The 12575-nt window shown below is 39.9% G+C and overlaps 2 protein-coding genes across 2 annotated transcripts; one reads left to right on the top strand and one right to left on the bottom strand.

The window, feature by feature from the left end:
* Window positions 1–156: 156 nt before the first annotated feature.
* LOC141804377 (transcription factor JunD-like) lies at window positions 157–2078 on the bottom strand. The gene has a single exon (XM_074688763.1). It carries the CDS (start codon window positions 1807–1809, stop codon window positions 868–870), a length of 942 nt encoding a protein of 313 aa, XP_074544864.1. The 5' UTR covers window positions 1810–2078; the 3' UTR covers window positions 157–867.
* A 3311-nt stretch (window positions 2079–5389) lies between these two features.
* On the top strand, window positions 5390–12268 carry LOC141804378 (pyroglutamyl-peptidase 1-like). The gene is made up of 5 exons (XM_074688764.1): window positions 5390–5839; window positions 6338–6390; window positions 6610–6726; window positions 7946–8178; window positions 9586–12268. The coding sequence occupies exons 1-5, from the start codon at window positions 5809–5811 to the stop codon at window positions 9800–9802; spliced, it is 651 nt and encodes a 216-aa protein (XP_074544865.1). The 5' UTR covers window positions 5390–5808; the 3' UTR covers window positions 9803–12268.
* Window positions 12269–12575: the final 307 nt, after the last annotated feature.

Genomic DNA, 12575 nt, shown 5'->3' with positions numbered 1-12575 from the left:
AGTTTGACCATCTATGGTTTGGTTCAGCTCTCCTCTGCACTTAATGCAACATCCCTGCTAAAGAGAAGGTGATTGTAAAGGTATGACTTTACTTATTCTCTGTCTTTGTCACACAGGCAGTAAAAAGCAGACCGCTTGATTTGGTAATGTAGTGAATTTAATAAATGTCAGGTAGAGACTTTAAAGTCTGTTACACATGATACAAGGTTTCTCAGCACATACACATACATTCATGGAGGTGGCAACTAGACAGCAGCCATCATAATGAGAAATACAGTTGCTGTACATAAAAGCGACGAGACATGCAGCGTTCAATTTGGCAGAACAAATACAAGAAGTAAGACATGTAAAATAAGAAATGTTTCAGTAAATAAAATATATATTTGTCATAGCTAAGTGCTTGTAAACAAGTAAGGCAGTATATTACACGTTGGATGACAGCACTTGGTGACACCCTGGTGTTTGGTTGCACTCGACTGAGATTGTCCAGCTTACACACACAATGATTAATGCTATCCTTCACAAAGAGTCCAACGGATAGCTGTTTGCTACAAGGCTTCCCACATTAAAGAAAGAAACAAAGGGCAGTTACATGAGTCTGTTTGCTGCAGAACACTGCCACATGTTCATGCATGATCAGAGGCTGCACATTTACCTGCAGCTACATTTCCAATACACTTTGGCCTGTTTTACTGGTTAAAGGATATGTCTGTTTTCTCTCTCACTTGAAGGCTTTATCTGCATGGTGCATTTGCAGTGACCTCATATCAAGACTCTGATAAGGAGTAAAGGTTACTAAAGTCCCGTAAAGCACAGGCCTGCATCAGAGCAGATTTTAGAGCTGTAAAAATATCCAGTACTGGGGTCTTAGTAGGCTTGGACCTGGTTTGGTAAAAGCTGGCACCCACTGCTGACATGGTTCATCACCTTCTGCTTCAGCTGGGCCACTTGCTCCCTGAGGACGCTGGCTGTGGAAGCCAGCTCGGTGTTCTGCGTTTTCAGACTCTTGACCTTGTCCTCCAGCCGAGAGATCCGCTCCAGTTTTCTTTTGCGGCATTTGGAGGCAGCTATCCTGTTCCTCAGCTTTTTCCTCTCCGCCTTGATGCGCTCCTGGTTGTCCATGTCAATGGGAGACAGAGGGGGGCTGTCCCCGAAGCTCTGCATGTCGGGCACGGTCTGCGGCTCGTCCTTCACCGCGCCGGTAGCCTGGAGTCGTGACAGCGCAGCCGCAGCCGCCGCCTGTTGCTGCGCGCCGGCTAGATGAGACGGAGGCGGCGGGAAGGGGACGGTGTCCGTGGCGTAGTTGAGTGTGGTTGCCCCGAGAGGGCTGGCGGCGTACCCGTTCAAAGTCGTATACACGGGGAGTTCTGATGTCTGGAGCCCAGAGGACCCCACAGTGTTGGACGATCCGAGCAGCTCCAGTCTGTCCACGGAGACGCACCCCGCCTCGCTCAGCTGGTTCTGTTTGTGAAGATCCTCCAACGCCTTCACGAAGCCTTCCGCAAACTCCTGCTCGTCACTGGCCGACTTCGGGTACAGGAACTGGGAGGTCGGGTTATTGCCGGAGGAGGTGACCAGACCGTTTGACTGGATAATAAGGCGCTCCAGATCCGGAGTGGTTAGTTTCAAGAGTCCCAAGTCCGGTGAGTTAAGAAGTCCGTCTGTGTCTCGGAGCGGGTTTTGTTTTAGTCCGGGGTTCTGGTCATCCAGGTTCAGATTAATGTCTTTCTTCATCATCGTGCTGTGAGAGTAGATGCTGGAGACCGTCGGATTATTCACCACGGTGCCTGGGTAGAGACTTGTTTCCATTCTACACCCTCACACGAGGGAGTGTTGAACATTACGCATTGAAGATTATGGAGCAGTAACATCCAAACGTGAGGAAATCAGCCGATCCGTGTTCCTCTATAATCCCGTTTCCTCTCACTTTAGGTCACTTTAACAGACGACCATTTGAGCTGTACTGCCTGAGGGTCTCTGATGTTTCTCCTGCGCGTGGATGAGATTGTCTTTTCCCGATGGCACGACTGCTATGCGCAGCGCCAGACCTCGCTCGCTTTCTAGCCCTAAAAATTCCATTATGTCACTCCAGAGCGCGGAGATTGGCCCAAAATGACGTTGATTTCCGGTTCAATTTGAATAAGGGGCCGAGCCGGTCTTTATTGCCATGGAGACTCTAGGTAAACTACAAACAGTGCAATGCATTGTGGTTTGATGTCATAGCATAAAAAAGCTCAGGGTCGCCAAAAGAGAGCAGAGACTGGGCGGGGAAGGTGTGAGAGGCGAGGGCCAAGGGAAGGAGGAACAGAGGAACAGGCTTTACAGAAACACTCCTTAACTCTCTCACTGAGGTGTTTTTAAAAGACTTGAGAAAATAATGCAACAACTTTAAGTTTGATTTAGATTTTAATAGGCAGAACAATGGAGCTACTCCTGAGACTGAATGTGCCTTTAACAGTTTCCTGAACTGGGATTGTGAAGTGTAGAATATATTAAAATGGAAAAGAACAGAAAAAGAGCACCAATTCGGATTCATAACTTGGGTTCAATTCAATGAGAATTCAAGTTTCCAATCCTAACCACAGCAGTACCTCCTGTTCCAGCTCTTTGAACATCAATGGCAGCGTTCAGTACTCTTGCAAAACTTGTTAGGAGGTGTTTCAAAGAGTTCTGAAAGTGTTTCTGGGGAAATTGAGCATAAAGTAAGAAAGGGAAGGAAACAGTGACAGTCGTATGAGGAAACCCTGTGTTTTTCAGTGATTGTAGGAAGCATGTGGAAAGGTTAACTAGTGAAATGTCTGCTGCTGAAAAACAAACACGCTGTGCTTTTATGGTTTTAATGGTTATGGCCAACACAGAACATTCAGAGGAAAGTTTACATCAGCTGTTCAAATGTTTGGCTGAATAGAAGGATGAAAATGTAATAAAGAGAGATGGGTTGGGACACTGTTGAACAGGAGAGTAGCCTTCAGCAAATGAATCTATTAATCAAAATAGAGTATTATGGATTCAAAGCTAACAGGTGACTATTATTAGAATCAAATAGAATAAAACACAAACCGATATCAACAGAAAATAAGAGTAAAACCAATACAACATAGAACTGACCAACTGAAGCAATACTCTTGAAATGAAGTGAAGAGAAAAGCATCACATTATTTGAAACGGTAATCGATCATTGCTTAACAGAGGACCTGTGTCAGGACAAAAGAATAGAACAATACAAAATAAATGATTTAATAAAGGATCTATAAGAGTCACAGGACACAAATAAGATAAAATTACACAGTTAACAAGACTGAAACATACTTAATTCTACCTGACAAGACTACTGTTAAATAAATACACCACTGCCCTTCAATATACTAGTGAATAAGTCCAGACTAGAATAGAAAGAAACCAGACCTGTAAATAGACGATTGCACGGCACTGGTAAACTGTCTAGATTCTAGATTTACAAGACTCTACTAAACTACATAACTATATTCAAATGTTTTACCTGGCTATTCTGGACTAGATGAAACTAAACTTAAAACTATACCAGATATTTTCAACCATCTCAGACTACAGGACTGAACAGAGCATAAAACAAGAACAAGTGAAGAGAAGGCTAGAATTTACCTTACTTCACTATACTATACAGTAGTGTACTGTATTGTACTATACTATACTATACAATACAAACATGTACTGTACTGTACTATACTATACTATACTATACTATACAATACAAACATGTACTGTACTGTACTATACTATACTATACTATACTATACTATACCAACATGTACTGTTCTATACTTTACTATACTGTGTTAATGTGTACTATACTATATTATACTATGCTATACAATACTATACTAACATGTACTATACTATACTAAACTATGCTAACCTATACTATGCTATACTGTACTATGCTAATGTATACTACACTATACTATACTATACAATACTGTGCTATACAGTACTATACTAATATTTGCTATTCTATACTAAACTATGCTAACCTATACTATGCTATACTATACTATACTATACTATACTATACTATACTATAACAACATGTACTATACTGTACTATACTACACTATACTATAGTATATTACATATACTATACTATACTATACTATACTATACTATACTATACTATACTATACTATACTATGTACTGTACTATTCAATGCTGTACTGTACTGTACTGAACTGTACTGTACTATACATTACTGTACTTCTTTACTTTGCTATGCAATGCTTTACTATGCTTTCCTTTACTATGCTATGCTATTTAATACCTGATTTACTATATTGTTAAATATGACACGTATATAAAATGAACTGGATTGCAGCCCCCATACAAGAGAGAGTAGAACATTGTGGACTATAAAAATTGATTTTAAAAAGAAAAAACTACACCAGAAGCACTTTGCAAAACACTGACTGCAGATGAGTATACAACAGAATGGTGTGAAAGTTAATAAAAGAGCAGAAAAAATGGAATTGAATTACAGACATTCAGATTGTTAAAGACAGTCACATAGTAGATATCCATTACATTTAGCCACAGAGCACAGCCCTGGGTTTTAAGCTACAGTAGAATATTGTTATTCCACCCATTCACAGTGAGGACGTCAGCAGACTGTCTGCATCAGCACCACACAGGAGAGAGGGCATCATTAGTTACCATGGCAACACTGACATAGCAAGTGACGCAGGCAAGACGGAGAGAGAAATAGAGGAAGGTGAATGGGTTGAGGGAGGAGAAGAAGCTGTTACCGACTGCAGTGCAGGTTGTGTAGGTGGTCGGAGGAGGTGTTACAGTCTGTGTGTGTGTGTGTGTGTGTGTGTGTGTGTGTGTGTGTGTGTGTGTGTGTGTGTGTGTGTGTGTGTGTGTGTGTGTGTGTGTGTGTGTGTGTGAGGAGGCAGAAATCAATGTGTATTTTGTCACCGTGGAGGCACCTTTTCTACCAAGAAAATGAAAAATATCTCCACCCTGTAAGGAGCATATTATCTTCAATGTGCCAGTTCGGAGCCACACAGGGTGCAGTGTCCAGAATGTGTGAGTCATTTTTCAACCCAAGGGTGTGGACAACACAGAGCACTGAGAATTAAAAAAAAAAAAAAAAAGGATTACCATTCCAGTGGTATGATATTGGATTTAGCTGTGCCTGCATGTAAACACCATGAAAAGATTAGTGCTCTCAACTCAGGCAATGAAGGGTGTCAGAGGTTGTGTAAGATTTCAGTTTGTGAGAAGTGTCCTTTGACTTTAAGTCTCCTGGGTGAAGCTAACAGGGCACACATACTTCCAGCTACGCCCTGTGTCACACACGCTGCTACAGAGCACACATTCACACCTGGGAGCTGCCCTGTGAAACTACTGGAGCAGCTAGTTAGAGGCTGAACGCTCATATAGACCATATTTGAATCATCAGGTTGGCTTTCCTCACCTTTAATCTATGATTGCAGATGTTTGGTTTCACAAATTCCCATTCAGCTGCACCTAAACACAGCAAAATCATCAGCCCTCATTCTCCTCCAAAACCTGTCTTTTGGAGATGAAGGAGCACAAGCTAATGAGTCTTCCTCCTCCCCCTTGACAACAAATCCAGCACTATGAGGAACAGTTTCATGAATCTTACATGCCCCAACAGTAGATGGCAGTATGACCTATCTGGATATGGTGTGTCACTTCCTGTCAGCTGTGATTCAGAAGAAGACATTACTCGCTCAGACAATCCAGGGTTCCTGTTTAGGGTATCTGATCCTCTTCTTCTATGACAGTCCCTGCTCTAAAAACAGAGGAGAATGGACAATAAGAAGAAAGTGGTAGTAACAGGTGAGCTGTTTTTGTATGAATGGATGATTGGAGGGAAAATTATGTCTTAAATTATTTCTTTTTGTCACTAGAGTGGTGTTAAAGCTCATGGAGTGTTTTCCTTGCATCTGAGCTGCACAGCTGTCCTGGTTGAAATAATACATTTGTGTTTAAGTTTTGATGTGATTTATGTTGAGCACAGTTGCTAAATTTTGTTTGCTGGTTCATTTATATAATGCAACAAAGACAACACCTGCTTTGGTTTTGTAGCACAGAAAATATTTTATTCTGAGGGACAAATCCTCTGCTCCAGTTCTGAGATCACTCATGACTAACCAAAATTAATGTTTAACTTGATGCAACCTTTAGACTCTGAATTAAAAGTCCCCCTTTTTTTTTTTACATTCACTCTTATCACATGTGTCAGATATTCACTGTCTCCCTTGTGTTCTTTCCTGCTCTGCGTACCACCACTGCAGTGATGAATCCTGATTGATTTATTTCCTATCTTCTCTGCAGGCTTTGAGCCTTTTGGTGAGCATGCAGTGAACTCCAGCTGGGTGGCAGTGCAGGTACTCACTAATCAGGTTGTTCATGATTAACAAAGGTGCCTGTCAGGCTCTTTTGTTCTACAGGCTTTGGGCAAATATGCATTCAAGTATACAGTCGTGTATTTTTTACTGACATTTTCAGTGTTTATGCCGTTCTCCCTGAATTTTTGTTTAACCCAGGCTTGTAAAAGACATTTAACCCATAAATGAAGTGAATATGTATGCTGTCTATGCTCACAGGAACTGGAGAAATTAGGTCTAGGTGAGGCAGTAGATCTCCATGTGTGTGAGGTGCCTGTTGAATACCAGGCTGTTCAGACCCTCCTGCCATCTCTATGGAAAGAGCACCAACCTCAGGTATGAGAGAGAATACACTACACAGCACATAAAAACACACTGAAGTGTGACATTTTTCTGATATATCAGAAAAATGTCACTGTAAACCCCAAAGTTTGAATAACTCAATTGGATTAAGCTATGAAAACTTAAAACTTGTTAGTGTGGTTTAATTTACTCAAATGTCTGAGTTTTCTGAGTGTTGAAACTGATGATTTCTGAGTAGATTTAACTTTTTTTTTTTTTTTTTAACTTAAAATCATTCGTTTGTGACTGTGGTAATTTACAGACTGTTAGTCTGTGCGTCACAGCATGGACCAGCTGTCTGTGCTCTTTGTGGCATTGATTAGCTGTCCATGCTCTATGTGGTGTGGACTGGCTGTGTCAAAAATAAATAAATTTGCCTTTTTACATTTTCAAAATTGGCCTAAATAGCATAGAATTCCAGTCAAAATTTTCAATTATAAATATATCAACCATTAAACACACACTGCAAGAGTCAGTAGGAACAAAACCCCGTGCCATGAAGCACAGACCACCAGTCAGTGCCGTGGGGCTCAGACAACCTGTGCCCCCTGAAGAACAATATTTCAATGAACAGCAGGGACTCATATTTACTGCCTTCCCTCCTCACTCACGGTTACCAGAGTTATAAAATTAGAGCTGATTTTTGTTGTGATGGCGTTTGTAACCATGAGTGAGGAGGGAACGCTGTGGATATGAGACCCAGCTGTTCATTAAAATGTTATTTAATTTAGTTTTTCAGATCTGCTTCAATTTTTTATTATTACATTTACTTAGTTCATAAGGCAAATTTATTGATATCACATCTTTCAGATTTGAGTAAGGTCAACTTATTATGTTTTACAGTGATATGCAACATTTTTTAACATTACTTAATATTTTAATTTGTAACAAATAAGCATCAGATTTATTTTATTAAAGACATTCAGTTGAATGATTTTCCATAATAATCATAACTACTCAAGATGTTGAGTTAAATTAACTTATTTCATTTTTTAGTTTTTAACCGGTTTAAAAGCAATTTTCAAGTAAACTTAACGTATCTGGGTTTACAGTGTATCTGATGTGATGTGAAATTTGTTATATTAAAATTCATAATGTCTACATCATTTTAGGTAACATTTCACCATATTCCCAACAGCCTTTATATCTGCAAATTAAAATAAGAGCTTTAACTGACCTCTGCCTCTCCTATAATTTGGGGTCCTGGGAGCAGTTGGTGGTCCATGTGGGTGTTTCGGGCTTGGCCACCACCATCACTCTGGAGCAATGCGGGCACAACAAGGGCTACAAACGGCGGGACAACTGCAGATTCTGCCCAGCTTCCCAGTGCTGCATTGAGGATGGTCCTGAGTGTATACACTCTGTCCTCGATATGGAGACAGTCTGCAAGAGGGTCAATGACTCGGGCTCGGGGGTCTCCTTCTCTGTGTCTGAAGATGCTGGAAGGTAAGAAAAGTTACTTAAAAACACTTAAGTGCATACACTTTATTCACATCTGACATGAGCATATCAGATATTTTGAGTTAAAAGAAATTAAGAAAAATGTCTGTGGGGAGAAAAAAAAGCTTAGGTACGGCACATGAACAATGGCTCAAAAACGAATCAGTACTAGGGTAGCTTTATAGAACCCAGCCATCTTTAATATAATGAATTTGCATGTTCATTTGTTCACATGATTCTACTTTCAGAACTCTCTATGGTAAGGAGGGATAAAATCCAAAAGTGCACTGATTAGAATAGAATAGAATAGAATAGAATAGAATAGAATAGAATAGAATAGAATAGAATAGAAAAGTATCAATGGTTTGCTGAAAGCACTCATGAAAGTATAGTGACAGTACTTAAATAATCATTTGTTTTTCAATAAATTTCACTAAAGAGGGAAAAAAGTTGCAGCAAAAATAATGTAATCATCTGCTATCAGACATTTAAATCTGATTTTCATTCCTGCTCTGGATAAACTAGAGCTGATGGAGAAAATAGCCTGTTGTGTACAAAATAGATTAAATCTAATTATGTAACAAAGAACACATGATCATTTTAGTATAACGTGTTGTGTTATAGTCAGTGAAACTATAATATACATCAGCACATTCTACATAAAAATAAACGAAATAAATATTAAAAGAAATGGTTACCATTGGTGTGATACTAACCCCATATATCTAGAAAATAATAGAACTTTGTTGTCATTGTAACAAGTACAACAAAACTGAAGTCACAGCAGCAATCAAGAAACCAAAAGTAAGAAAGTGTATAGAAAGTGCAAAAAGGTCCATAAGAAAATAGATGATGACAGCTTGTCCATCATTGTCCAGTTCAGCCAGCCTCCACCTCCACAGGGTCCAGGACTGAGCTTCTTCAGCAGTCTGTTCAGTCTCAGTCTCCTGGATCCTGTCTGCTCGCAGCAGGTGAAGCTCTTCCAATGTGGCGTTGGTGTCTGATGTTAGCTCCGTTAGCCATGTCTGTGAATAGCATGATGCTACTCTGCCCTCTGGTATTCCCTCTGTTTTGCTGGGTTAGCACAGCTAGCTTGTGCATCTTTTTGGAGATAGATCTTACGTTCCCAATAATGATGGATGGAAGGACAGGTCCATATCGTCACTTCTTAGCTCACACCTGAGACCCAGCACGTCGTCCTCACCTCCTTGTCCTCACCTTGTGGGAAGACATCAGGCCTTGCACCAGTTAGCATTGACATGGTACTGGCTGCTAATAGCTGAGTTTACATGTAAACAATGCAGCCATGGAAAAATAACAAGAAAGAGAAGCTGCAAAAGGCAGCCATAGCCAACAGGGCGGTGCCTAGCAATATATATTGGGGTTAACATCCATCCTGTGTCTCTCTTGCAGATATCTATGTGACTACACCTACTACACCTCTCTGCATCTGGGCCAGGGTCGCTCTGCCTTCATCCATGTACCTCCTCTGGAAAAACCATACAGCAGCCAGGAGCTGGGCAGAGCCCTTCAGGCTGTCATACAGGTGATGTTAAAACTACTGGACGAAGATCACAAACATGATGGGGACTGCAATCACACACATCAACACCAACAGCACCACTGTTAGTTCACTTTGGGGCTTTTAACTGTATAACAGTGCCAAAATTAAGCCATGTTTTTAACTAAAAAAAAAATATTGAGGTCTTAAAAGAGTTGTTTTGGAATCAGCACCCTGAACAGAGCATCTGTTTATCACTGACAGTGTGTGCGTCTGCATGTGTGGGTTTGAATGTGAGTGCAGGAGGAGTGGGCATCCTCCAGTATTAGTCACATGCCTCTCTGCATTTCTAATCTAATCCAAAAGACTGTGAAAATGAACATCATTTCAACAATATGGACACTCAGATGTTGCATTGTGAAAAGTATGATGGCGTTTACGTGCAATCAATGGAACTAACAGTTAGCTAAAAATAACATTTTAACACACTGTGGGACCTATCCTTGTGACAGACATGTATTACTCTAACCTGTCTCTTTTCTTTATTGAGGTACTTTGTGTCTTTTCATTCCTTTTCCTGTGATTTGATTGTTGTCTTGGAGATATCACTATTTCTGTTTTTAAATTTGCACAAAAGTAAAGTGATAAATTTGTAAAGAAAATGAACTGTAAAGATTTTAGGTTGGTTTGATTTTTTTTTTATCTCAGGGAATATATTGTACATAAAATCAATATTAAAGCTCCTGTGTAATGTTTTCAACCAGTCATCAAACAGACTGATATCAATACAGATGCTTCTGTATAAACTAAAAAATAAAATAAAAAAAAAACACATCAGGGAGTGGACTGACTATTCTACAGATTAATTTTCTATTCTTGAAACAGCTGCAGTGGGCTATGTGTCAACTGAAGTGATAACACACTGCGTAAACAGCCTGAATGATACACTGACTGTACATAGGGGATGAGATATTGCACTAGAAAACACCACTTACACATACATACAATAAAGTTAGCAAAGAGACTTGAGGTACCTCTTGTCCACAAGGGGGCATCAGAATCAACACAAACCAAAATTTCTTCCCAGGAGCTTTAATTCATGGGATCCATGTTGATTTCTTTATCTTGTGTGTGTTTCAGCTTTGACAAATTGTGTACAGAGTTGTATTTTTGTCTTCAGTAAAGCTACCTGCAACTTGCAAAAACATGACTGCATTTCTCTTGTCCTTCTGTTTGGTCACCTGCATGACCAGCCGATATTCAGACAGGATAACTGTGGTATCTGTAAGACCTTGGACTCTGGCTAATGGTATTATATATTAATATTGAATGGTTTAAAGATCAACAGCCACAGATAACTGTTTAAAAATACCATTTTTTTACATGATGTTATTGTTACCCATAAAAATGTGTTTCTCTTTCTAAAGCAGGGGTGGCCAACCTGCGGCTCGAGAGCCACATGCGGCTCTTTGCCTTTCAGTGTGTGGCTCTTTGATCCATTCATTTAAAAAAATAATATATTTTCATGAGTAGTGGTGTGCAAATTAATCTACATATTAATATATTGATGCCAACGTTGTGATCAGTATTGATCAATACTTGGGTGATGAGATTGATACTTAAGTTTCAGTTTCTTTTCTCTACATTGCTAATGTGCTCATAGCTATCTAGATAGCACACCTTTCTTTTCTGTACTGGTTTGATGGTGCATCCAAAATCTGGCTCAGGGCTGTGTTTATAAATTCCAGTTTCTAGATGATGAGCCTAATTGTGTTTCTTTCCAGCAGCTATCAAAGAGGACCTGTCTCTGAAGAGACCACTTCTGCATGTTGTTAACCCCCTCCTCACTTCCTGCTCCAGCCTGAGACTACACTTCTCATAAAACTTTCCTGCCCCTGTCTTCGGGTTAAAATCCACGTCATATCATTTCATTGGAGTACTCTTTGTGCATATGGCCGCTCCAGACTCTGGAAAAGTGTAAACATCCTGTAACGTGCCAAGCATAGGCTTAAACTCTATTCACCCGCTCATCTTATAAATCTCACTTCTCTGGATTAAAGGAGGAATAGAGCTGATTTGTAACAGATGCCTGGCTTCAGCTTCACATGCACAAACGTACTGGTCCTGTATCTCAAACTGAAATTTATGAAACACTATCATCTAGATTATGGAAACTGACTAGATAACTTGATTGATGTTCTTGCTTAGTAATTACGTATTGTCTTTGTTTTGAATTCAACAAAATTAGTTAAAATAGTTTTTTTCATCAGATGACATTTGATTCCAGTTTACAATGGAGCCCTATAGGCAGCAAACAAACAAGAGACTGTTATCTGGCTTTGTGCTACACATGGAGACACACCCATGACATATCAACCTAGGGTAAGAAATGTTTCAAGGCAACTCCTATCCTGCCGACGCATTTAATGATGTGTGAACATAGGGGATTTTGATTGTGAACATTATGTACTTGAACATCAAGTATGTCAACTTCTGTTAAAGCTAGAGCCTCTTAGTTTTATAAAGATCTCAGTATGTGCTCTTCCTGGGACGTTGATCATTCTGTGCAGTTGTAACCTGCTTCAGAGTCTGTATTAGTGAATTCTCTTCTAGTTGATTAACTTTCACATTCCTCTGCTGTAGTATGAGTTACTGTAACTATGTGGAATAAACATGCAGTTCTTGTTTAATGGACCTGCTGAACTTGTTCTGACCTGGCTGATCTGTGAAGAACTAAGTGATCTGATTATGATGATCATGATGAGCAATGTTTAACACTCTGTATCAAAGGCTGTGTTTATCCAATGTCTGAAAGTAGAAACATGCTTTCAGCTGATCAAAATCACCCCAATGGCTGCATACAGTTTCTAAAGCTGCCTTTTTGGATAAGAGTCACATACTT

Source organism: Halichoeres trimaculatus, unplaced genomic scaffold, assembly GCF_033239565.1.
Source record: "Halichoeres trimaculatus isolate MK-OKI-2021-1 unplaced genomic scaffold, fHalTri1.1 fHalTri1_scaffold_15, whole genome shotgun sequence".
Classification (NCBI taxonomy): domain Eukaryota; kingdom Metazoa; phylum Chordata; class Actinopteri; order Labriformes; family Labridae; genus Halichoeres; species Halichoeres trimaculatus.
The sequence above is the reverse complement of the archived record's forward strand: the minus strand, read 5'-3'. Positions and strand labels throughout refer to the sequence as shown.